The 26,933-nt window shown below is 42.7% G+C and overlaps 2 protein-coding genes across 2 annotated transcripts; both read right to left on the bottom strand.

Annotated features, from left to right (window-relative positions):
- Positions 1-6,212: 6,212 nt before the first annotated feature.
- LOC133129207 (protein Dr1) lies at positions 6,213-10,216 on the bottom strand. The gene is made up of 3 exons (XM_061243141.1): positions 9,462-10,216; positions 8,918-9,081; positions 6,213-7,166 (listed from the first exon to the last, which is right to left on the bottom strand). The coding sequence occupies exons 1-3, from the start codon at positions 9,679-9,681 to the stop codon at positions 7,023-7,025; spliced, it is 528 nt and encodes a 175-aa protein (XP_061099125.1). The 5' UTR covers positions 9,682-10,216; the 3' UTR covers positions 6,213-7,022.
- Positions 10,217-11,739: 1,523 nt separating this feature from the next.
- scinlb (scinderin like b) lies at positions 11,740-26,544 on the bottom strand. Its single transcript, XM_061241674.1, has 17 exons — positions 26,411-26,544; positions 23,453-23,636; positions 21,584-21,738; positions 19,784-19,945; positions 19,040-19,189; positions 18,558-18,647; positions 17,769-17,901; positions 17,573-17,661; positions 16,652-16,867; positions 15,840-15,970; positions 15,249-15,339; positions 14,444-14,614; positions 13,779-13,953; positions 13,296-13,411; positions 12,930-13,007; positions 12,666-12,726; positions 11,740-12,443 (listed from the first exon to the last, which is right to left on the bottom strand). The coding sequence occupies exons 2-17, from the start codon at positions 23,631-23,633 to the stop codon at positions 12,283-12,285; spliced, it is 2,160 nt and encodes a 719-aa protein (XP_061097658.1). The 5' UTR covers positions 23,634-23,636; positions 26,411-26,544; the 3' UTR covers positions 11,740-12,282.
- Between the last annotated feature and the right edge of the window lie 389 nt (positions 26,545-26,933).

Genomic DNA, 26,933 nt, shown 5'->3' with positions numbered 1-26,933 from the left:
TTTTTAAAGGAGAACTATAGGGGGAAAGGAATAATCACATGACCGCCCTGAAAGCGACAGGCGCCCGCTGAGCTCTCAATAGCGGAGTATATGCATTTGCTGGTAAATTGCTTGCCTATATAGTTCTTCAGATTCCCCCCCCCCCCCCCAGCTCCAAATCGCTTCTCTTCCAGGTTTTGATTTTGCGGACACAAACGAATTACATTTTATGCAAATCATCCCTTTTGTGCAACAGTATTTTTAACTTCCACCAACGTAGATAACACATTTCTGCACAGATATATGTTTGCTTTCCATCTGCGTGCGCCAACTTGCCAAATCCTGTACCGCTAATTATAGGCCAACGGAGGAATATAGCCAGTGATTGTTGATGGGTGATTGTGCGTGACCTTACAATGACTATTTTGCTGTATTAGCCTGTTCTGTGAAATAATCTATACAGGCCACAGACTTATTAAAAATGAATATTAATTTATAATTAATCTCAGACCAAATGCTTTAGGAGATTGTTGCTACCCCTATTCATCTCTGTTTACCTGAATCCCAAACCGCATTCTGCAAAACGGATAAACGGGCAATTTCCCAGGACGGGAAGTGAATTAGCATGACAAATGCCAATCAGGATAGTTTGCATTCGGACCAGACTTCTTCCTCTTACGCCTGGGCCATAATGTGTGCTGGACATTTAAAAGAGGCCCTCTTCTTGTGTCAATGCACACACCTAGAGCCAATAATGCTACCTGTTAGCAACAGTCCGATCCATGCATTCTAAAGATAAGTGAATTGCAGCATCACTCCAAGCATATAGCAAAGCTGTCCAAAATTATTTATGTTCATCTGTTGAAACTGAGCCAATTAGATCATCTTGATGATATTGCAGGTGTAGAGTCTTTGTATATTACATTTGTAAATAAAAATAACCTATTTAATAACGCTGGTTGCGAATATATTTATTTGTATGGTATCACAAATAGTGGGGTTAAATATCTTCATAACACATAAATACACTCACATTAGTATTTTTATTTCTGTATTTAAAATATATAAATCGTAATACTGCACAACTCATAACATCACCATATCTCACGTTTTTTTGTATTAGTGTTTAAAATCCTGAATGATACTTCACAATATTCTGAGAAAGGTGTTTCAAACTGCCTTTTATCTTGAAGATTGAAGTCACTTAAATATGTGACAGGTTTGTTGCTACCATGTGTTTAAACATTTTTCATCATGGCTGTTTTGCCTAATGTCACATAATGCACTGCATTGTGATGCATTTTCAGATATATTGATGCTATAGCAACACAATTCCTTAGTGTGGGCAAATTCATAGTGTCTCCCCCCAAATTACTGTTTGAAGTTGGGTCACCTGAATGACAATAATAATGAACCTCGTCACATCCTAAAGCTTTTCCATCAAACCATTAAGTTTAAGGGTTCTTTTCGATAATGTAGGCTGCTGCACTGCAATAGCTGTCAGGCTTCTGTAGCATAATTAATAAATGGTACTGGAATGGTTTTCTGTGTACTGTGTTTTAAGTAGCTCCCGTGGATGAAAGCATCCACTCAATAGAAAAATGAAAATATATGGATTGACTAAATAAATAAATAAATAAACTGTGTCATATAAAAATGCCATGGTCGAAATGCATTTCCTATGTTTTTTTCTGCATAACATATTTTGGGGTGCACCATTTTGCGGATTGGGCTACATGTTATGAAATCTACTCTCATCTACTTTAAGACTGGACTCCGTGAACTCCGATGTTTTCCTCAAAACCATGCATTTTACATGCCTAGTCTCCGGTGCATGATGTTGTGTTCAGTGCAACAGTCGAAGCTGCCGAATAGGAATAAAACATTTCCCCTCATCTCACATACACTTCATGAGTGTGTTCACTGCTTCGTGTAGTCTATAAAAAGATTGGGTAGGCTATAGCCTAGAAACATCCATGTTTGTAAATTACTGGCCTATTCGTTTTCATGAAATAATAGACGGTGCAGCCCTCAAAGTTCTCAAACGGTGCACATATTAATGCTGACAACCGCCGTTTGACTATTTCTGGAGTTTGCCATAAAATATGGAGAGCAGCAGAACCTCTGGAATGCATCAGCGCGAGTAACAATGATTGAGACTGACAGCGCCGCTTTCATGCTGTAATATCCCCTGCCACCAGCTGCGCGAAAGACAGAAAGAACTCTCCGGAATTCACGGCTCTCGGGCAGGGTAATACCCAGCTCTCCTGCTGAGGCGCTCAATGCACGGAGCAGGATAGGCCCAGCTATTCCGTGGGAGTTTTTCGGGAGCCCCCCCGGCCCCCCTTTGGTAGTTCTACACAAAGATCGAATAGCCGCTCCTGTGGCGATGTTGCCGTGTCTTCAAGAGGATCACGCAGAGACACCGTTCTTTGTACAACAATATTTAGATTGGCCCCTCATTTTCCTCCGGCTTCGAAAGGGTCGCGTCCAAACCAGCGCAGCAGCTTTGATTAAAGACGATACCAACTAAAATACTCCCTCCAGCTCAATTGCACAAAGAGACCGATTTAATTGGCCGGTCAGGGACGAGCACAGCCAAGGCAATTGGGACTGAATTTAAATTATAGAATATTTGTTGAACAGCTTTTTTCGCTTTAGGACTAATGGTGGTAGTGACTTTTGGTGGAATTTTAATACATAAAATAATTAATTTCATTAAATTATGAATAATGAATTTGCTGGTCGTAATTGAGATGCAAACGCATAAAGCAAGAGTTTATAATTGCACAGTTCAATTGCAGTTGAACGATTTTTTATATATCAAGTATTTTCATGGTTCCATAGTATGCCATCGCACGTACATTTACGTATTTAAGAAATGTAGGTGTTAGGCTATCACAAAAAGAGGCTATAACAAGTAACGTATAGCCGATGTCAAAAACAATTTTTGAATACAATATCAGAATCCCATATAGCCTATATAAGCTCTTGAAATTCATAAGCACATCTGAAAACAATGTATCCAGAATGTGTAACACTAACTTTATGTTTATTGGCATATAGGGAATAGAAAATGTTTTTTCTTTTTTTCTGTTTTTTCTTGCCGCTTGGTATTGGATTGCAAAATTAACTAAACAGAAGTGGGAAAAACCAAACAAGAAAATGCATGACTCAGCACAAAGCACAGATGTTTCCTGAAACGAGTCTCATTAAACAAGCTAAATAAAGGAAACCACTTCAGTTTACTTCAGGATATTTCGCCTGGGTCTTGGTTGGCCTTGTGTTACTTAACATTTCAGAGTATTTGTCCATATACATAGTATGATATACGTGCATGTCAAGAAAATCGATTTACTTCTATATGCACTTGAGTATTTAAAATGTTCCTCTGTATCTCTATTTCAATCTAGACTGAATAAGACTGCTTCCACCCAAAATAGTTGGCAGTGTAATTGTTAATCCCAAGAAAACCCCTATTTGGTGAAAACTTAGTCACACCATTTTTTCCCAACAGCAGCGTTTGTTCAAGAAATAAAAAAAAAGTAGGCTACATTTTCTTTACTAAAAGAGCAAAGATTTATTCTGATACTGTTTGTCGTAAATACTGACACTTGCTGTAGGCTATATTGCTTGGGTTTTCTTTCCCCCCCCCCAGTGCAATAGAGGTTACGCATGCAAGCCTATTTGATAGCCCTGTCTTAACCAAAATGCAAATACCAATGACTTCAGTAAAAGACTGTAACGTATGTGCGCCTAATGATAATAAATGAGCAGCAGTGAAGCCGTTGGCATCACTTTCATGAAGAAACGGACCTTTTTTTCTCAGGACGAACCATATAGTTGTCTCTTAATTGGCATTATAGAAATTAATAGCAATCGTTTTAACCTCTGCATTGGTACAAAAATATTTTTTCTGCTTGAGCACTCAAACGCGGGCCTGTTCAAAAGTTGGAGGTGGACCATTACTCTCAGATGTTTTCGGTTGAGTTTGTCCATTCTCGCGGCTGCAGGAGGCAACACAAAGAACACGATGTTATACTTCAACAGAGATCAAGTAAGCACACGATAAAGTTGTTATCCTGACCTGGTGGAGACCACTACAAACAGTTCATACCACCTCCGTGATGTTGCCACCCCATGGACATACCAGATCCTTGTAAATTTACCATTTACCATTTTGAATGACGAGGATCCTTAGTCGATTATGCCCTTTTGGCTATAACAGCAGCACCACCCTGTGGTCAGAAGCTAAATTACACAATCTTTTTTTTTTTATTGTGTATTTTTACTATCTACAATTTTGTCATATAGCAGACATTTTTAGCCTCATTCACCCTAACCCATTCACATTGAGACAGAATCGTAGCCCGGGAGCAATCGGGGGCTAGATGTTTTGCTCAGTGACACTTCCGACACACCCAGGGTGGGGGATCAAACCAACAAACTTCCAAATGCTAGACTGCTGTACCTCCTGACCCTCTGAGCTAATGTATGTTGCCCCTGGTATAATTTCAAAAGGTGAGCTTTGAGACACTTTCTGAAGACAGCCAATGAATGTGCCTTTCCCAACTGATTGGGGGAGGCTGTTCCACCATGGGGGGATGAGGACAGAGAGGAGTTGTGGGACAGCCTGTAGCGTAGTCGTCAATGCAAGGTTGGGGGTTCAAATCCTAGTGTAGCCACAATAAGGTCCGCCCAGCCGTTGGGCCCTCAAGCAAGGCCCTTAACCCTGCAGTGCTCCAGGGAAGGATTGTCTCCTGCTTAGTCTAATCAACTGTACGTCGCTCTGGATAAGAGCGTCTGCCAAATGCCAATAATGTAATGTAATGAGGAGCCGGATGCTGAATGGACAGGCCTCTGAGTGTCTGGTGTGATCACCGTTGGAAAGACAGGAAAGGGCAGAACCACTTTCAGCTTTCTATGCCAGAATGTGAGATTTGAATAGAATGCAAGTAGCCACCAGAAGCCAGTGAAGGGTGCTCAAAAGAGGTCTGGCTTGTGAACTTAAGCAGGTTGGAGATCAGGACAGTAGCAGTTACCTAATGGCACACGCTGGTAAGCTGGCCAGAAAGATGTTACAGCAGTCCAGGCTGAGAGCTGCATTGCAGTTATTCGTGTAGGATCTTAACATCTTTTAGCCAGCCGTTCATCTCCAACTACTCCATTTTGAGTGCTCAGCTTTCAGACTAGTTGGCTATCACACCTTTATAAATAGGATAAAAAAAACAAAATGGGTGTAGTATTGCACTTACTGTAATAACCCTAGATCTAGAGGCGGTTTCCAGATGAGGCAGTTCAGGTGTAAGTTACTTCAGTTAGTGCAGGTAAAATGGATTATAGAATGAGAGAGCTTTGTCACCTGACTTGGAACTGTTAAGTACACCTTGGTTAGTGGACAAAGCTTTTAATTAGACAGTTGCATATCTGATGCCATTTAAATCAAAGGTAGAAAAATATCATGTTCTACACATTATGTAGATACATTATGTACTTTGTTTGAAGAGATCTTGGAAAAGTGGTGTGATCCAAGTAAAATAACAACATAAAATAATAGTATGATACCTTTCACATTAAATGTACATGCTAGAGGAAAAATGAGCAACAATTAAGAACAGCTAGATTCATGATGCAAAACATTTTTTCACCCTCTGGCTTTCAATGCATTTAGAGTATTGGTCAAGTTGTCCTCCAATGCAGCGCTACTCAACTCCACGTCCAGTGGGCCTCAGTGTCCGCAAGTATTTGCTCATGCCTTGCACGACACCACCTGATTTCACTCATCGTTTTACCTGCTTGGTTCAGAAAAGCGTAGACTGCAGCCCACAGGACGTGGAGCTGAGTAGCGCTGCTTTAATGTTTCCACAGAAAAGGGACACAATATATCCCTACAATTCCACAAAGCATTTGAGCACATCACAATTTCTTACTGTATTCAGGACATGGTCGGGTGTTCATTAAAAAGTTTACGATGCCTCTTTTCAGAATACAGACGTGACGAAGCGTTCATATACTTTTTTTTTTTTTTTATAAAATGTGGACTTTATTGCTCAGAATACAGCTTGTGAGAAGGCATGAGAACGGTCATTACGGACAGCTGTAACCAATCAGGAGTCACGTCGTCACTCACCCACAATGCAGCTCTTTACACATGGCTTACAGTTAGTCAGCCTGCTGTAGCTACAGAACACTACCGAGGGCACTCGCTCAATGACAGTTCATAGCTTCTCATGTTTAAATCCATCTTTCTACTGTTTCTCTCATTTTATTCTTCTCTTTGGTTCTACAAGACAAAAAGTAATTCCTATGACCATTAGGGTTTACTTTCACCGCAATACTGTATAGGGGAAATCAGGGCTAGCCCTAAATACACAATGTCTTAAAAAATACCTAAAGTTCACATAGTCACATTTTTCATTTAAATTTACAGAAAAAAAAACCCTCAAAGAAACTTGGCGAGGGGGAAAAAAAAAATCTCTTTAAGCAAGAACATCTTCTTGCAACAATTATTTAACTGAAATTTTTAATCGAATATATAGGAGAAAAAAAAAAACGTCACAACATAAAGAGGTCAATATTTGGAAAACATGAAGTCTACCCATCTACAATGATCCTGCCAGTCAAGTGAACACTTGCATCTTTTGTTTGAACTGCATTTGATGCCTCTTTAGTCTTCGATGCACAGGAACATGACAAATCTAGAACAAATCCTTACAAAGCCAAAGATAGAGGGGAGTGGACAAAAACAAGGGAGTCGATGGGTGCATATGCTGAATATGCTGTCAAATGATGCCCAAACACCGTTAACCAATGGGAGGGGTTTTGGGCAGGGGGGGCAGAGATCTCCTGGTGCCAACCTAACAAAAGTCTGACGGGGGGGGGGGGGGGGGGAAGAACCTCACAACGTTATCAGTTTAGACTCTCGTGGGAAGGAAAGGTCCTAAAATCTGGACATTGGTGATGTCCCGCCCAGGGAAGAGGAGACGCAGCCTGGCAGCGGCGGCGTCCTCCTGGCGGGGGAGGGAGGATTTGGGAGAGCGGGGTCACATGTCATCCTCTTCGTCCTCGTCCTGGGAGGAGCCGGCCTGCTGCACGCTGGCCGAGGCGGCGGCCAACTGGGCCTGCTGCGCAGCCTGCTGCATTTGCAACCACTCCTGCTGAGCCAGCTCTGCCTGCTGCTGCCGCGCCTGCAATACACACACAGACACGTGAGGACCACACGTACGTATGTACCCCCACACACACACACACACACACACACACACACACACACACACACAGACACGTGAGGACCACACGTATGTACACACACACATACATATACACAGACACGTGAGGACCACACGTATGTAAACACACACACATACACACACACACACGTGAGGACACACAAACACACACACACACACAGACATGTGAGGACCACACGTACACACACAAACACGCATACACACGTGAGGACCACACACACACACACACGTGAGGACCACACGTGCACACACACACACACAAGGACCACACGTGCACACACACACACACGAGGACCACACGTGCACACATACACACACATGCACGCGCACACACACACGAAGACCACACGTACACAAACACACAGTGCAGACACACACGTCAGGACCACATGTATACACGCACACACACGCGCACACACACACACGCACGCACGCACGCACGCACGCAGGCACACGCACGTCAGTCGCACATGTACACAAACACACACACATAACGCAGACACGTCAGGACCATGTACGTGCACACAGACATGTAAGGACCACAGACACAAAATGCAAACATGTACACAAACAACAGGATCGCATACACATACACAAACATAACACAGACATATCAGGACCCCATATACACATGCAATGCAGACACGTCAGGGCTGCATACACACACACTCACATAAAGCACACACCTTCAGGACCACATACACATATTAATCTCAGACATGTCAAGACCCAGGACAGAGCTAGCAGGTAACAATCACACTACAAACCCTCTCATCATAAAGCAGGGGTGTTCCATCTTATCCAAAAAGGGCCAGGGTGGGTGCAGGTTTTTACTTCAGCCAGACACCATGACACCTGATTCAAGTAATTAACTAATCATAGTCTTCAATCAAGACCTTTGATAAGTCAAATCAGGTGTCTTAGTGCCGAACAAAAACCCACCCCGACACTGGCCCTTTTCGGAAAAGATTGGACACCGCTGTCATAAAGCTTCCTTACAGCAGAAAAACTGACCATTGAGATTAAAATTTCCCCATGAAATGAAAAATTCAGGACTCGACACTAACATTTCTTTCCAAGGACACCTTGGTTTCAAAATTTATGAGCACACTAATGCATCCCAATTAGTAGATGTGCTCCTAAATTATTCTTCCAGTAAGCACCCATTAATTTTCCATGAATTTCATGAAATGGGAGGACTGCAGATCCCTGACGTCAAATTCATATAATGCAAGCTCATTTTGACTGTACCGTCTACAACTGTGCTCGATGTGTCAGCATTTTATATAAAATAATGCATATAGCAATTCAAGATGAACAAAGTGATGTAAAGTAATATGGGAAATTGAGAGGCTGAAGTTGCATCCACCCCAAGGACACACGGCCCCGATCCTGCAGTCTTTTCCTGGCGAACAACGGGTAAGGGAGCTGTAGCTAATGACCAAAGTAGCCCATACCACCAGATGACCATCTGAAGCGGACAACAGGAATCCATCGAGCTCTTCTCTGCTCTGCTCTGTAGAATTTTATTTTACATTTTATAATCAGACCTGTCCTGGTGATGCTGAGTTCTCAAGTCTAAGTCAAGGCTGCACTGTCAACCGAGTTTTTCAAACTCCCAGTCATTAGACGCGCCGTCACCGACAAGCGGCAATAGCGTTCAGATGCTCGCAGAATGCGAGTTTTACCTTGGCGAACAGCTCCTGTTGCTGTCGGAGCAGCTCTTCTTCGGGAATGCCGAGGTTTTCAAGGCGGGAGCTTGCCTTTCTTCGTTTAAGTGCTACAGTTTTACACTCTTGCAAGACGTCTTTCACTTCGGTGATGTACGAAGCAAAGCCCAAGCTTTCAAGTGCTGCACAGAGACACGGATGCAAAAAGAAAAAAAGAAAAAAAGAAAAAAAACGATTATTCCATAGATTACGGTTCGAGTACAATAGTACCTTTTGATAGCAAACCACCCACTGAAGTCATGCAAATGCTGCCTATGTTGATCCTCAGGTCAGCGGTTTTCAGAACACACAGAGAAGTTCAGGTTTATCCACCAGGGAATCTAACGTCATGGGGATTGACTAGCAAAGCATTAATAAGCATAAGTTGGTAAAACTGCAACCGGAAATTAGTACCTGAAGTACGTAATTCAAAGGGTTTAGCTAGCTTTTACATAAAATACCTGCAATTGACCGACGCAACAATACATCATCAGAGCATGTATATCAATTTCGAGGAACTCACCATTAATCACGTGTTCTGGAGAAATTGTTTTCTTTTCAGACTTGTTACAAATTTCATTAGCCTCTGACGAGATGAGGTGAATGAATTCGGTGCAACAATTCACCACGAGTTCTCTGGCATCGTTTGCAACCCGAACGTTGGGAAGAGTTTCTTTGATCATTTTATTAATCGCTGCTCTTGGTATGGTGAGATCGTCGTCGTTCCCAGACGAAGAGGCCATCGTTTAAAAGGTTCCGTTTCAACGCTGACGAAAAAACAATGTATATCTGCAATAGAATTCCACGACGGCCTAACGTTAATGTGAAGACAGGTTCACCGGCTATCCACAAACGAACAAAACCAGCAAACTAGCTGGCTAGCTACGTAAACTCACAGAAGACCCGCCCAATGTACAGTTTAGTTGAAAGCTTGTATATAGCTAGCTATGTGATATAGGTAACACTAGAAAAAATACTGACTGAAGCTAACAAAAACAAATGCAGCTGTTGGTCCCCCACGCCGGTGAACGATGTTCCCACGAACGCTTTTTGTTGTGAACATAGCTAGCAAGCTAGCTAACTTGTAGCCACTGTGACTGGTGTCGGCGTCATTGTTATTCCACTTGTATCTACTTTTACTCCAAGATTCGTAGACAGATTTCCAAAAGCGTGAACTTAAAATCCTTGTAGGTGAATTATATACCTAGCTAATTTATACGAATGTTAGCTGGCTGACTAGTTCCATCCACTATGTCAGCACCGGAACAGGCTCCAACCATCTCCGGAAACGATCTTCCAACATTGCAACACTCACAGTTTATTCTTCTTCCGGTTCCATTGAACAGCGTGGTACACTCTCGTTATACTCTGCATTTTGACTACAATTTACAAACGTTTCGTTATGCTGTTACTTGTGTACGAAATCATATATAGGCCATACTCTATCTTTTAAAGTAGTGATGTGGTTTCACAGTAATCCATATTCATATGGGCTACACGAAAAGCCGACGCTGTTATAATTTCCTCAGGTTCAATCGGTATCCCCCTTTTACCTTTTTATAAAACAAGGTACAGGTATTTGGTATATGTCACCACAGTGGACTTTAGATTAACATCACTGTATATCTGAATATTATGGGCCTCTGTCATTTCTGTTCCTTTAATTGCACAGTATGTGTTTTGTACATTTTGGGCAATGCACTTGCAGCAAGGGTCTTTATGCAGTAGTATCACAGTATCAAAATGAACCAAGCACTTATCAATATGTTATAAGGCAGGTGTGTGTGTGGGGTGTGGGGCAATCTGATGCACATTCCATCACAGTTTCCATATGGTGATTGTTTCCAGTGCCCCAATTGCTTGACGGTGATTTTTCACATGTAATCTTGACACAAGTAACATACACTTCCTTTGCTGTTCCACATTTTTCATTACCTTGTCAGTTTAAAAGTTATTGAAGATTAATGAAATTAACATGACATGCTAAAGGGTACACTGTCTCTTTAAGAAGAAACGGGAGTCCCCCGTGCATTGGGCTAAAGCCTTAATTAAATGTGAATGTATGATACACACATCTGCTTTGGGATTACTTGTGCCACTCTATTTCCACAAGGGGGAAATCTGTTTTGTATTTGGTCTCGGAGAGTTACCCATACAGAGAAGGATGTGGTGTAGTGGCTATTTCCACTGTGGAAAACTGAGCATTCCTTTAAGTCCAATTATATTGCTTTGTGGTTCAGCTAACAGCTACTTCAAATGTAAAATATTGTCCAGGTCTGCAGATGCCGTTCATGGACTGGTGGGAGGTGTGTGCTTTTCTGAGGTATGCACATGCACACCAATACCCAACATATAAGCAAAAACAATCTTGTTATTAACACAATGAAATGATTTAAATCTGTGCTTTCAACAGGAAGGGTGTATACACATATAAGAGGAGGCTTTCTGTTGTAGTTTGCCAATATGACGCTGTAAGAATGCATTTGTGAACAACATCTTGAAAACATATACCTTACTGCATGCAATGCATGTTGCTGCAAGTTGATTCAAGTCAGTCAGACCTTTTAGAATTACTGGTCTGAAAACTACAGCGGGCAAACCTTATGTTCACTATAACTATTTCAAGCTGTAAGGTAAATAATTAATGATGTTTTTGAACAATCAAAAGTATAGTTGGTGTAGTTCAACAGTATCTTTACAATGTGACACAGGGAGTATAAAGGCACATTATGCACTTCAGTGTCAATTAAAATCATACCAGTATTTCAGCATTTTACTTAACAATGAGATCAAGACAAAAATCCTTTGAAAATGCAGGGTGTTTATTAAGAGTAAGCACAGTTAGCAATCAGAAATAAAGTTTTTTAAAAAAGCTTTAGGAATGTCACAATAGCAAGCAATTTCCATAGTCCTTATGAGAGCTACGTAAACAAGCCTCCACAACTCATGGATGACAAACCTCTGGCAACTCAGGATAATGGAAAAATGCATGTTTCAATTTAGCCATTCAGTGCCTTGTAATTGGCTGAGAACAGGTCATTTTGGTATCTCTGTCCCTTTAAAAAAATGTCTAGTACATGGCAAAGTTACTAAAAGCCGAAATTGCAAGTAAAAAAAAAAAAAAAGAACAAATATGGACAGAGAGCATTTGCAGTCTGATACAGAGGGAGTGTTTAAGATGCGCTGTTTGTGCTGTCAAACAGAGAACAGTAACACAGCATATAGCCTCTGTGAAACTCACATAGGTAAATATCCTGCCTCAAAAGTCGAAATGTGGAGATTGAATATGTACACGGTTGCGTCGCCAAGCACAAGCTGGATGTTATGAGGAGGGGGTGGTGAGTTTAAAATTGGTCCCGCATGCGCATCAGGGGGTCTGAGTCCCACATCTTGGCGTCCCAGGCTTGGAACCAGCCAGTGAAGGTAGGTGGCTCAAAGCCTTGTTTGATGGTCACTATGGGCATATCTTTGCGTCCAGATGGATCACTTCCCACATACTCTTTGGCTGAGGAAAGAAGATGGAAATTCACCAAACACAGAACTTAAAACCATACAATCACGCAATATCTCTGCACTTCTTCAGTTTCTAACCCAGTTAACATCCCAAATGTCAACAGTTACAATGAAATTACAATAGTATTGTTACTACTGAGACACAGTTCAATGAAGCTTATCGGCTCCTTTATCTTGCGCTAACCAAGAGGCTTTTCACTCCCAGCCAATTTACCTATTTTTGGAGCTCCTGTTTTTTCAGCTTCGTTGGCTTCATTGCCAATCCAGAGGAAGATCTTGAAAGGAAAATAGAAAAGCTGTGAGCTTCGAGGACATATGGATCTAGGATTTGAGCGAAGGATTTTATTTCTTCACTTTTCTCTGAAATAGTGAAATAGTGAGGAGTATTTTGGTCTGTGAAGGGATGTGGTTGGAGCAGGTTATGCGTGTGATGGAAGAAAAGACGTCAGGGAGAATGAACTCGGATACACAGACTGACCTGGTCCCACGAGTCCATCAACATGACATCATCGGTTGCCAAGTCGGACTGGGTGAAGTCTCCTGGAACCTCCTCTGCCTGCAAGAGAGAGAGAGAAGAGTATGGAAAGGGGGAGAGGAGAATGGAAAGGAAAGATCAAATGAAAAGGGAAAAGGAGCACAATGAGGAGAAAGGGAGAGAAAGAAGGGAGAAAAGGAGGCAGAGAATTGTATAAAGGAGTGACAAGAGACCGGGGGGAATGGATGGTGGGGGTGGAAAGTAATAAAGAAAAGGACAAGAAAGAATATGTGAGTGCTTGCTGCAGTAAGCCCATCACTAAGCCCAGGCCTGGAGCTCTCAGCTGAGAGACTGACCCCCCTCACTTACGATGAGCCGGCCAGTCTTGTTGGAGCAGCCAAACAGCCGAGGGGGCTGCATTGTGTTCTGCAGACTCTTGGAAGTCTGGTACTCTTTCTTCCCACCCAGAGCAGACCAGAATCCAGCTGTGGACAGCAAAATGGCGGTCACTACTCTGTACACGTGTACAGTGTCCTTCTATAATGCTTGCCTAATTACTTACATTTATCTACCCATCAGAGTCCACTAATGTAATCAACAGACATTAGGTAGTATAGACAGTAGTGGTAGAGTGTATATTTCAATAAATCAATCAGTCAATCAATCTGGCTGTCACACAGTATCACATTTGAAGAGAGTACCTGCAGAGAGAAAACCCTGAAAACCCCATTTGAGCCAAAAGAAGAAAAAAAAAACTAAATTTCCAAGCCCATAGAAGGCAAGCGATTGGAAAAGCGTGTTGATGGATGACAGAGACGCTAGTGTCTTAGGCTGTACGTTTTGAAGCCTCACCCGGTTCCTTGCTCTCTGGCACATCGGTTGGACTTCCTCCGAGGAAGCCAGCCACATGCTTGGCAGCACAGCTTTCCTCCTCGGTGGCCCCCACGCCCTTCCACACGAACAGGGAGTCGGGCGACTTCAGCACAAACACGTCATTGGTGTTCAGGGAGGAGGCTGACGGTTCCACCTGGAGGGGGAGGGGCTTAACTTGAATGCCAGCTTCGGGATGTTTTTTTAATTTCGTTTACTGCAGCGACAGGAAACGTGCATACGTGATAAAGGAAATTGTGGGTGTCGTTGAAGAGATTCAACAGATAGAGGGCTTCTGCAACAGCTATTTCCAACTAAAAAATTTTTTTTAAATGAGCAAAAAACGTTTTAGTTTTTAATAGTTTCTTCTAACTAACACTGCATTAAAATACTTGAGTGCAGACAAAGCCACACTGCTTCATGACTGAATTCACTTCAGTTACTAATTAAATTATCTTGTCGTTAAATATTAGCTTTCCCAACTTTTGTTTTATGTGTTCTATCAGTTACAATACCATGGCGTTACCATGACTACCTCAACACAATGGGAGCACTTACAATACAGTGTGATTGACAGTGATACTAGCTCTCCAGATCGGACCACCTATGTTAGGGTCATGTCCCGGTGCATTGTGGGCCGGGCTCACCTCCACAGCGCGGGTGGCCCGCGTGGAGCTCCGGCGGATGTGGAAGAGGCGCGTGCTCCCGGCCTGGGTCTGGCCCCCCTTACGGGACGTCCCTCCCCTGTGGATGATCATGGGCTTGTTCTTGAACAGGCTCATCAGGTGGGGCGGCTCCTGGCCCTGTGTCACCCGCACCTGCAGGTGGCGACATTGCGCTACAGTGAGACTGCAACCACCAGCCTCAGACTTGAGAACAAGAGAATCCTTTTAAGCCTCTCATCTGTCCAGAAGGTATTTCTCTGTACCAGACACAACAAAACTGGGATAATCTTTTACCTTCTGTCTCCTAATTCAGTCTCCACTGCCTTATGTTGTAAAGAACTTAATGTTTGAGAGGTATTGCTCTGTACCCGACACAAAAACTGGGATAATATTTTACCCTACCGTACGTACCCTAATTCAGTCTCCACCGTCTCGCATTGTAAAAAAATTATCTGTACAAACAATTAAAACCATGCAGACTCATAAACCCATACAGTTTACGATGCCTTATTTGCTCCTTATCTAGTCTGTCACCATAGTTCTGTTTTAAGACGAACAAATACTGTCCGCTGTTGGTCACTGTGTAAACTATGAAATTCAGCATAGAATAAATCAACACAGCAGTTATCACAATATAAACACCGGACCATTTTTATATGAATGCAGCAAATCATATTGTTAATATTTAATGTCATACTTATTATCAATAATCCACACACACACACACACACACACACACACACTAAAGTACACAGAAGGGAGGAGACTAAATTAAGTCATAATTCACCTGAACTGGGGCACCACGCATGGAATCATCCAGCTTCACTGTCAGGAAGGCTGAGGCAGCCAGTTCATCCTGACTGCACTTCAGCCCCTGCCTAAAACACAGCATCACACAGAACTCACTTAACCTCTCTACAGTACAGCACTGCAAATTACAACAGTGCCCACTAGCTTTCTGACTTTGCAGCGTAACCCTTTAAAAATAGCCAATTGTTAGCCACTGTTGTTGCTGGCAGAAGTTCTAGTTTAAGTTTTATTTGGCATGTGTAACAAGTATAAGTACTAGTACATTGGGATTCTTAGACCAAAAATAAGTATAGAGTTGACAATATCAATACGAGTCTAAAGATCACGGGTATAAAAAGTCACCAAAAGGAGCTACAAGACAAATAATGGCTTGTGCAGTGAAATGTCTGAAGACTAACAGTAGTCCAGTAAAGTGGCTAGTGCAGTAGGTAGCAGTATAAGCCAAATACTGAATTTGTTTGGTTCATGACTAGGCCTGTGTTAGCTGATCTTTCATGTTACAATAGAATATCCACCGGATAGTATGTACTCTATAGTGCCCCCTTGTGTTTACACCTCTCACACTCACCAGGTGTAGATGATGTGTTGCTCCCTTCCCTGTTGGTAGCTGTACAAAATGAGGTAACAGTCTCCCCCAAAGAAATGTCCATAGTTGGCTGGCTCCACTGGGACCTGGGCCCCCCCTTCAACACGCCAAATCTACCAAAAACACATTCCATGAGAATGCTTCAAGTGCTGCTTCACATTAATGCAGTGTGACCTATTAGACCTAGCATGACATGCTACACAGATACTCACCACCCACTGAATGGAACATGAGTACTCCAAACCATGGCTTTAATTTAAATTGCCCAATACTATTTTCAAACATGAAAAGCAACATTAGTATAAACTGATTTAATTCATGCACTGAGCAACTTATTACCATTTCAAGTTTAGCCTGCGTATAGTGTAAAGTAGCCTAAATAGTATTTCAGATTTCAGGATGTGACACCAACCCAAAAAATCTACTCTTAACTGTTCCATTAATATTTTGTGCCTTGTGTCCATGTTCACATTTTGTGAATTACATACTTTAGACCAGAGCTGCTCAACCCTGTTCCTGGAGATCAACTGCCCTGTACATTTTCATTTCAACACCTCATTCTATTAAAGGCAGCTCAACAAAATCTCTAGCTTTTGAATGAGGTATGCTTTGTTAGTTGAAATGAACCTACATGGATGGTAGATCTCTGGGAACATCTCATGGCTATCGTAACCATCGTGTTCCCAGCTTGACCATCTCCAAACCAGCTTCAAAGCAGCTGGACCAGCTCAAAACCAGGCTGGGAACAAGCTTGAATTTCCACCAGGGATACACTTGTGGGAATGGCCTTTTACCTCGACCTTCCCAGATCCGTCATCCACCATGCCGTGCTGGGCAGCCATCGCCTTGTTGGAGTGCAGAGAGGAGGCGTCAAAGGGGATCTGCTCCACGTGCGCAATGCGACCAATGGTATAGGCCTTGGTGGGACCTGTGGTCTGGTCCTTGTCCTTCCAGTCGGAGAAGAACTGCTTGAAGAGTGTGGTCTCACCCCCTGCTGGCAAGACCTGGACCTGCAGGCAGGAGAAGAAGAAAGGCTTGGTAAATGCACAATACCGCCTAGGTTGTAGAAGTGAGCTGACTGGTGACATCACTCAGTGACTAAAATATACGGCACTGCTTTGAAAAGCACAGATCTGCATTACAACTGGCACAGCTAATCCTTATTTCACAGATTTGACTAGCTGTTCTGGTTGTAATGCAGCTCTGTGACCAACAGGTTTAAACCTGATTTTTAAACTCCAGCTAAGCACACTGCAGTTGAGCCATTGTATTTATGTAGAGCCAGACAATGACTCAGAACATTAAGTGGTATCAGACTGCAATAATTATGGTGATTGACGGCAAGGACGATGACTAATCAACTGATGACCTGTAAGAACAAAACATCCAACTCAGAACTGACTTACGTGCATAGAGGACAGATGTTGTCAACATTATCCATTCTCTAACACCGTAAATCTGGATAACAGCACCAGCTAAAAATTTGTAGGGCAATGCACAGAAAAGGTCCAAATCTTGGGATCATTAATATAAGACTGGCCTTATAGCTAGGTTCTGAATTTTGAAGAAACTATGCAGCAAACCCATGGATATTGGCCAATAAAAAGTCCACATGGAACACAAATGTGTTGTTGTTGCCATTGCTGTTATGATGCAGCCGGCTTAGTCAACAACATGAACAAACTAGGAAGCGGTTTTAAACAGCTCGACATTACCTGTGTCAGTTTGGAGTAGTTCTTGTCTTTGATGAACTGCTCGGCCGCCTTCATGGCCGCCTTGCGCTCCGCCGGGTTTGCGTTCGGCCCTGTGAAGAGCAGCGGAGCGTGACCATTCAAGCTTTTCACAGCCAAACCCAAAAAGCCGGCGTGTCTATCGTGTCTTATACTCTCAGCCGGGTGTGGCACGCAATACCTTTCCACAGGAAGAGCTTGTGGTCCACCCCGTTGTCCAGGATGTAGCACTCATCGTGCGAGAGCATTGCCTGTTTGAAGGGGCTGGCCGGGGCCACCTCCGTGGCCTTCATGGAGCCCGTCGCATCGGAGATCTAGGCCAGAAAAGTACAATCACGCTGAGCGTCCACACCGTGAGAACAGTGACCCTGCAGTAAAATCCAGACATGCCAGCTTGACTATCTTGGAAATTGAGTTGGTCAAGCAGGTAATAAACTGGCCTAGCTAGGTATGGTAGTTTGCTGGTCAACTAGCTACCAGCTGTTTAAAAACATCTTTCTGTTCTGTTTTTGTCACCAGGGTACAACAGGACAGCATCGGGCTAAGCTGCAGGCACCAGCTCAATCTAGAGCAAAATGTCCCCTCACAGCATAAATACTTATTTTAATTTGTCACAGGCTTTTGAACGTTTTTTGAATCTTCTGCTTTGTGGAGGGTTCAGTATTCCCTTAATCTGCTTACAGGCAGCTTGTCTCGAAAGCTGACTGTGCTGACATCATTGTGGTCTGCTTAAAATTCCATTTCCTACAATGGCCAGACCACATGCATAGCTTTCACAGTGGGAACAGAAAATTTGCCGATGCAAAAGAAAAGAGGAAAACGATGTTAAAATAGAAACTGCATCTGCGTGATTCACTCCACTGTTATCGGGCGCAGAAAGCATGCAAGTATGATACTGTGGGAGGTATTGACGCTGGATTGCATTCATACACAATGGGATATGGCCGTCGCAATGGTGGGGATGCGTTACCATGTACAGAGCGGCCTTCTTCTTATTGGTTCTATCCATTAACTCATCGTCGGTGGACCCTGCTGGGATTTTAGGTTTCGGGCCCAGGGCCTGAAATAAAGAGGAATGCATTTCATATCAGCACAAAAAGGCCAAAAGGCCCAAACAAGGTCCATTCAGATGGACCTCAAGTGGAGCTTGGGCTGTCTTTTTCCACTCTTGGCAAACATTCTGTCTACACAACCCCCCCCCCCCCAACATCCTGAATGCTCCCAAACCAATAAACAAAGCGGGGGAGCTCCCTGTGCTGAGCCAGCACGCTGATCTCTCATTAGCGAGAATGTGGGGCCTAATGAAGGGGAATCTGGTTCAGATTAGCGCTCCCACTAACCCCCCCCCCTCCCCCTCCCCTACCGAATCACTCCGGATCCCACAGGACACACAGGACCCCATTGTGTCCACCCCTTCCCACGGAGGCCGGGATGCGAACCACGGCGACTCACAGCGAGGAGCTCCTCGGGCTCGCTCCCGTCCTCCACCATGTGCAGCTTGGCCCGCCCGCTGCGCTCGTTGTCGCGGATGTCGATGGCCAGCTGGGCGGCCTTCAGCCTCTCGTAGCGGTTGCACTCGCTTCCACACCACTGGTAGATGTCCTGAGAGGGGGGGAGGGGGGTGAGTGACAGTTCATAAACGGCTCGGTTACGATATCTGAGTAGGGATGGGTATTGTTTCGGATTTTGACGACACCTGTGCTCAAATGTTTTGGCATTTTGAGTTTAACGTTAGCTAGCTTGCTAAGGGTATGCTTTATTGTTTTATTGTTGCTTTTGTTTGTTTGCCCTGATCAGATGAATCTACAGGGTGCAAGTTCTTATGGATGTGATCACTCCTACCACTTGCAATTGGACTTCCCTCAAGGGTTTTCAATGCACTTGTCCCTGGTTATGGTAATGCACTTGTACATTGCTCTGGATCTGTAATATAATGTACCTGCTGCCACTGACTGACTGAGTAGATGTATTAGCTAGTGAACGCGTGCAGTGCGGTCATGGATGAACAATACGTCTGTTGCCGGCAACTCCTGATAACAAACCCGGTGTGAGAGACACAAAGGTTATTTCGCATAACCTTTGTTTCTGCTTTGGCCGAATGCGTGGTGAAACTCCACGATGGAATTCCTTGGGGAAATCAATTGCATGTCAGATTAACGAGGCCTTGTTGGAGGGCCCTTGCGATGGGGCGCCCACCTTGCCAAGGTCCACGATGAAGCAGTCGCCCGTGTTGAAGCTGCCCCAGGACAGGTCCACCTCCGTGGCCCTGATGGACCGTCGGCCCTTGACGTGCAGCAGACGCTTCACACTCGTGTCATTGGTCACCACGTGCTGGAAGCCAGAGGCCACTCCCCCTTGCTGGAACGACAGGTTGAGATGGCCGTGAGGTCTCCGACACTTAAAACGTGCGTTCTGATTCATCATTAAAATTGAACAGATTAGCCCGCAAAGCACACATATCCATTGAAATACCTTACCTACTGAAATGATCCAAGTACCTTGTTCGTGGGTGCAATGACAGTGATCCATGTGGAAATTACATTTGCAACCACTGATTACAAACCCGGGTCCCCCAACAAATAGCCTACACCACTGCTTTTTAAACTTTTATAATATCGGGACCGGAATGAGAAATGCAGTACTTCTCAGGGATCCATTAAATGCGAATGGAGACTCATTCTGGGACCGTTTCATACCCCACCCATTGTGTAAAAAATGCTGCCGGACACCATGTATTTTGGATGACAGTAAGAAATGAGCATGTATTTCAAGCAAGCGATTACTGGTGCATCTAGTCCAGATCAATAATTGAGTTCTGATGTGACCTTGCTGTTGCTTGAGCTGGTAATCCGAATATTTTAAGCGCCCCACCAATTTCAAAAACACCGACTTAATCTGGTCTGTGTCCTGTTTTCATCCCAAATGTACCCCATTGACTCCATGGAGCCAAGCAAGAGGCAAGGGACAGACATAGATTAGTTAAAATCTTCTTATCCAAGGTGACAGATGCACCAAATCCCTGATACTTTGTGATATCTTACCCTAAACACAGGGAAATCCACAGCTATCCAACTCACAGTGTTGTGCTTTGCTTATCCACCACAACCCTTGAACCATAGGATACTGCTGCCATTTGCTGCATCTGATACTTCAATAATTTCAAATTGAAAACAGATCCATCCCTGCTCTGCTAGCTGCTTGTAATTTGCTTTGAGAAAGTAAGTTTTTTCATTACAACTTTCTGTAAAAAGTTCTGTAAAAAGAATGTTGCGGGACTGGAAAGTAATGAGATCCATTGTAATGGGTTGCAGATGACCTTCTGAAGAAGGACATTGTTTGAGATTCAAATAAAAGCAAATGCACAGATTCTGACTCTTACAATACTTCCCGAACTGTACCATACCATTTTTTGCTCAATGTTAAGGTCCTATGTCAATACAGGCCTGCCCGTTCTGTATTATAACAGCATCATAAACATAGAAAATATTGCATTCAAAACTGGATAACTTTAACTTAGTTTCTAAGTAAGTGTCACATTTTTGCATCCAATCTGTGTTGAATGAGAGCCAGTGATTTATGAAGACAAGCTCCAAGACCTACTGAAATTAAAGTGGTTCTCAATTTGAGAACAAAAATGGAGAATAATAACCTAAACCAGCAACAGAAGAGGGTAATAACGTTGAAGCCAACTTTCAGTTCTACAATACTAACAATCCAGACAAAAGGGATCCCTCAATAACAGAACTCTTCATGAAATATTAAACCACTCTGTACCATATGGTATACACTGCCTAACAAAGACATTTAAGCTGTTTCCTTGTTCCAGCCATCATGCCAAAACCAAATTATTTTCAAGGTATTTAGTCTGTATTTAGTCAAGGTAAGAAAATTGAATGTTTACAATGGAGCTTTGAAAAGAGAAACCACAGTGAACACAGCTGCGGTCCTGGAATCCAGGGCAGATGTCTGTCTCTCAGCCTCGTGAGGAAGACTCACCTTGTACTTGATGCCAGACTTGAAGTACCCGAGGAAGGTGACAGACTCGTTGTTCTGCACCTCGCGGAACTGCACGGGCTTTCCCCCCAGGTGGTCGTCCAGCTGAGTCGCCAAAATGGCCGCGGCACCGCTCTCATCCTGGGAGCACTCGTTACCTGGGGGGGGGGGGGAGAACCACACCGGGGTCAAATACGCCATTTTTTGGGGATTCAAATACTAAATAATTCTTGCCTGGGTGCAACTGGGCCAACCAAGAGGACCAGAAGGCAAGGTTTGCACTTCTTGAGAGCGTTTCACAGGTTCCAATACACCACAAGCTAAAGTGTAGAAAATTGTTAGAATCCGAAACAATTACAGTACGTATTTCAGCAAGGTGTGGGGGGAACATCTGCTCGATGCCTTATCTGGTAGATGTTAGAAGAACATGTGAACAGTAGGACATTTGCAGCCAAGAACAAGCCACTCAGCACATTAAGGCTTGTCACCTGCCAATATTTAAGCAAGGAAAATATTACTAATAATAATTAACCTGTAACCACATCCAGTATATAACAAGATGTAATTAGAAGGAATATAGTTCTTGTCTTGTCTTGCTGCATAAACCAGGAAGTACACCTACACTGTCATTTTCAATTTATTGCTCATATCACAGACTTGAGTCTGGAAAGTGGTCAGTCACTCTACTGGCTATAACCATCCATTGCAGTGGCCTTTGGAAAGCTGCCATTCCATCAAAAGCCACACAGCTGCACACTAATAGGTGAATGACAGCATTTTTAAAAGTTGTTGTTCTGACAGATGACCACATGTTTAGTGTGGTGTATGGGATGCAACCATGGATGCTAGTCTCAAAATTTGGAGAGGAATGGGACAATGATTACACAATGACAAGCACCCACTGGAATTCACAAAAACACCATAGAAATGATGCGAGAGACCAGGGAGAAGACTGGTTGAACAAAGCAGAACTATGTTGTGTTTTTTGGGTTGGCAGGAAAGAGCATGTATGAACATGCACAACAGCTTAATGGTAGTCATTTTGTCTGTGGATGTGCCACTAAACTATATGCTCTGTGTTCAGACATAGATAAATATAGCTATGCTCTGCATTTCTAAGTGTCTGCTATTATACAGTGTAAGCAAGTTTCAGGTTCTCCATCTGTGAAGAGGCTAACCAAAGATCAAAGGACTGTGCTGGCTGTTTGGACCCATCACTCACAATTGCGGTTAGGACCAGAGCCTGCAGTACATCTGAAAGAGGAAACACTGCAGACTTATAAATACTGAGAACGCTGACGGTAGATGAGAGGAGCTATCTATAGACCCACAGACTTACAGCCAAAACCTTCACAGATCAAAATCTGCATGCAATCTATCGGAATCTGCATCTGTATCTATGTGAGATTAATTATTTTTGTAGGACTAAATTAGTCAACAGGAATAACTATGCATAAAAATACCAAGACATACTAACACACACAGTCCCACATTTTCCTAATTGCTAAAAATATAAATGGTTAATACTCATTTAAATATAATTCCCTTTTTACAAATTGCTAATTTGTTACTTCAAGGCCTGGCCACTACTAAAAGTGTGCTGTTGTCTACAGGACCACAAATCTAACAATTTTAAAATGTGGGCACAGAAAAATGCAAGGAAAACATGAGTCATGTAAACCCCCATTCATGCTGGAGCCCTTCTGTCCGAGAGCAGTTACAAACCTCTTTTGTCTCGTATGTTTTAAATCACACAAGTTAGTTTGTAGTTCAGGTGTCTAACCCGTTAACGGTGACAGATTTAACCCCATTTTATCAGATGCTGCCTCTCAGGGTGACAGGAGTAAGTAGAGAGAGGAGGAGGCTGCTCACCCAACCACATGTGAATGCAGTAAGATGGAGCACGGGTGGTGAAGAGAAGGATGTAGGCATCGCCGGTGTAGAAGTTTCCAAACAGAGGCTTGGGGACGGGCTTTAGATCCATGTTCTCGATGCGCCAAATCTGGAGCCCAGCCTCCTTCCCGGCATTCTGGAATTCCTTGTGGGACACCATGGCCTGGGAAAAGACGGAGCAGGGGAAGATCTCAGTGTCACAGAGACAGGGTCTCCATCTGGTTCAGATGCCACAGTTACCTAACACTGAAAGCGTACGTGAACAGAACTGCAGAACTGCAAAATATGTACCCTGGCTCTCAATGTACAGTACGGGCAATGGGATGTGCATGAAATGGTAAATGGGGTACAGTTAAAACTGCAGAAAAGATGAATTATCCCCCCACTGTCTTAAGTGGAAAGGTGGTAATAATTCATGGGGCAGGATCATGGATAACTTCAATACTAGAGAAGCCCAATGAGGGTAAAAAAAATCCCAAAATCACTTCTCGCACCCCTGGTTGTCCTGACATTTTCGATTTGCATCAAAATACTAAAACCTCCATGGAAATCACTGAGACGTGGAAAAACAGGCCTAAACTGGAGTGCACCGCCCCGCAATGCAGGTGTCATATTTCTCTAAAAAACATATCGCACTGTAATGAACAGTGGACTTAGAACTGTAAACCCCATTGAATAAACAGACACGTGCTTATCTATCCACAGCATTATTTACACTGTTTACAACTGTTCTTTGTATTCCTTATGCATTTTGATTAAAGTTAACCAAATACCCAACCAGCAACACAACTGATTTCATAAAACCAAAGAAATGAAACAATGCCGACCTGTGTTTTATGTCTTAATTGTCCTGACACCAGGATAGGTTAGTTTTTGAAGTCCCGAAGATTAAAATACAGAGGTTATCATGACAGGGGGAACCAAGGTCAGATTTACAGCATAGGTGAAACCAAAATCAAAAAGAAATATTACCATAACCAAACCATATTACCTTTGAGCCCATTGTAAACAAATAAAAATGCCTGCTCACATATCTGCCATTTTCTCCCGGCAGTATAATGATTAACTGGGAGATTTAATATCTCACACAGAACGCTAGTGACCTTTTACACTGACAGAGAAAAAAACCTCAGCTCTGAAAACTAGTTTGTCCGAAGCTTAGGCTACAAACTATTCTACAGATTGAAGCTTTTCATTACTGCTGATTTCAGCCCGCCTGCCACACACCCAACACACACACGCCCACACATAAATAGAAGGGCCTCTTTAAGGTGGCCTGATTTTAATTCACAGTAACATGAGCCCAGCAGTGTTGCCCTGGCAGCATGCAGCTTGCGGCTGATTACACAAAGATGTGTATGTGTGCATCTTACTGATAACACTACCCTACATCCGTCTCCTGCTCTGACACAAATCCATTATTCTTCAAATCAAACAATGCGTAATTTTAATGCAAGCTACGCTGTGTTCTCTATGAGCTATGAATGGCCACTCCAGCAGGTGAATTAATCAATGCATTAATGAATGAATTTAAAAAACAATTCATGGTGCATGGTACCAATTGCAAATCTGACCAGTTAATATGAATTAACAGTATCCACATCAGAATCCCATCCTTGTACAGTGTGGCTACAATATACTTTTTCATCTATGTTGCGCCTGTTTGCATCTCACTATATATCATATGTATATCTGAGCCCTTCGTTCCATGTGCGAGTTTGCTTTGTTGAACAGAGATGTTCAACTCTCTATTGTGATCTCTGCATTGGCATAACATTGTGATTCCCCTGAGGTTTTTTTTCTTCTCTGGATCCAATTCTGCTTTTCATACGTTGGTGAATGTGCTCGCTAGTCTGGCTCAGTTGTCATTTAGGCGACTGTGTCGTGGTGTTAAACAGTGGAAGCAGGAATCATTGCTCTAAACTGCATTCTAAAGGCACCGAAAAAAGCTCAATAGTTTCATATTTACCCTCCACATTTAAAGTTCTGACAGATACTATGTATCTAATTTAAACTGCGTGTATAGTTTTGATAATTATAGCAACACATAGTTGCTATAGTAATAAAGATGATACTACAACCAAATGCAATGTATTCAAACAGTGAAATGCGAAATTGTTGCCATGTAGCTCTAGTTTTTGATATGTTCCGGCATTGCCTGAATCTAGATAGTTTGGCGGGTTGTTGCTTGTAAACTGGTTGAGAAATACTTTTTCCCCAGACCGAGCTTGACATAGACTCCACAACAGCTTGGAAAATGTTGCATTCCGGTTATACAACCTGCATTTATCACTACGTCGGATTGTTTGCACCGAGGTTAACATTTATTTCAACCCCCAAAACCTTAACGCCGATACCCTACTTTTCTTTCAAAATATACTGTAATACGCATATTATGCATATTTGAAACGGTCACTTAACGGGCACGGACAATTAATCTGCGTCCAAGTCTTATGCAGAATAGATTGCCACCTATAGTACCGTCATTACGCACCATAGCTACCATTTTGTGTTGCCTCATAAAACACGTTTCAACGTTATTACAATTCAAAATATTCGCGTCAGTCATTCCGTCGGCTCTGCACATTTAAAGGAAAAGACTCATCACATTCAATCTGGCCTCGGTGGTCATTGGAAATTTAGCGTCCAAGTTCCCAAAACGAAAACGAGGTCGTCTTCACATCTGGATATTGAATCGTCAGTGGAAACTTTCTGCACAAACCCCGAAACAAAATTAGCTCAAAAAGACTGCAGCAAACAAAATCTCCACAGTTCAATCTCAAAGTTTCTATATTCGATAATTTGTTTGTAGTTTAAAATTTCAAACATCAAATGAACGCCAGAAAGTTACAAAATGTACAATTATATGTTCGTTTATTTGGAGACCACTAAATTTCAAAGCTTTGTTCGTGAAAGTATCGTATTTAGGCTACTTACAGTGTCTGCTGTTGTAGTTACACTGGAGCCGGAGATACGGAGAAAGAGGGCAGATGTGATGTAGGTTCCTATTCCTACTTAAACTGGGCTGTGTGAGTCAGAGTAGCACACAGTTTATTGCCCATTAGTGAAGAAAGCCCTATTGGTTGGTCGAAGACCAGGAAACACTAAAACTTTTTTTTTTTTTCTGTACGCACTGAAAACATTACCATAATATTGTTTGCGCACGTCGTATTTTATGCAAAAATATTTTGTCAACAGGTCATTAACATCCAAACTGGCACAAGCATACTGTACAGTTTCCTACAATATAAACAGAACAGAACAGAATTTTTTTTTTTGCGTGAAAGGAAATTCTGAGTGAATTACGAATTCCTACCGATGTATTTAATTTATTTTCTGAAATCTTGCAAACCAAATTGGACTGAGATAGAGGAAAACGAACTTCCTGAATGCTTATATACTCTTTAAAAACATTGTCATTTCATCATTTGAGGCGGACAAATGGGAAAACTGAGCTAAT

The sequence above is a fragment of the Conger conger genome, chromosome 5, assembly GCF_963514075.1.
Source record: "Conger conger chromosome 5, fConCon1.1, whole genome shotgun sequence".
NCBI lineage: Eukaryota > Metazoa > Chordata > Actinopteri > Anguilliformes > Congridae > Conger > Conger conger.
The sequence above is the reverse complement of the archived record's forward strand: the minus strand, read 5'-3'. Positions and strand labels throughout refer to the sequence as shown.

Excerpts from the sequence above, each read along its gene's own strand:
- scinlb (XM_061241674.1), bottom strand. The coding sequence starts at position 23,633 with ATGGTGTCCCACAAGGAATTCCAGAATGCCGGGAAGGAGGCTGGGCTC. Across the intron at positions 21,739-23,452 it reads CTGCATTCACATGTGGTTGG|GTAACGAGTGCTCCCAGGAT; the intron begins GTGAGCAGCCTC and ends CCCCCCCCCCAG. Across the intron at positions 13,954-14,443 it reads GGGCCACCCGCGCTGTGGAG|GTGGAACCGTCAGCCTCCTC; the intron begins GTGAGCCCGGCC and ends CTCCCCCTCCAG.
- LOC133129207 (XM_061243141.1), bottom strand. The coding sequence starts at position 9,681 with ATGGCCTCTTCGTCTGGGAACGACGACGATCTCACCATACCAAGAGCA. Across the intron at positions 9,082-9,461 it reads TCCAGAACACGTGATTAATG|CACTTGAAAGCTTGGGCTTT; the intron begins GTGAGTTCCTCG and ends GTCTCTGTGCAG. Across the intron at positions 7,167-8,917 it reads AACAGGAGCTGTTCGCCAAG|GCGCGGCAGCAGCAGGCAGA; the intron begins GTAAAACTCGCA and ends TGTGTATTGCAG.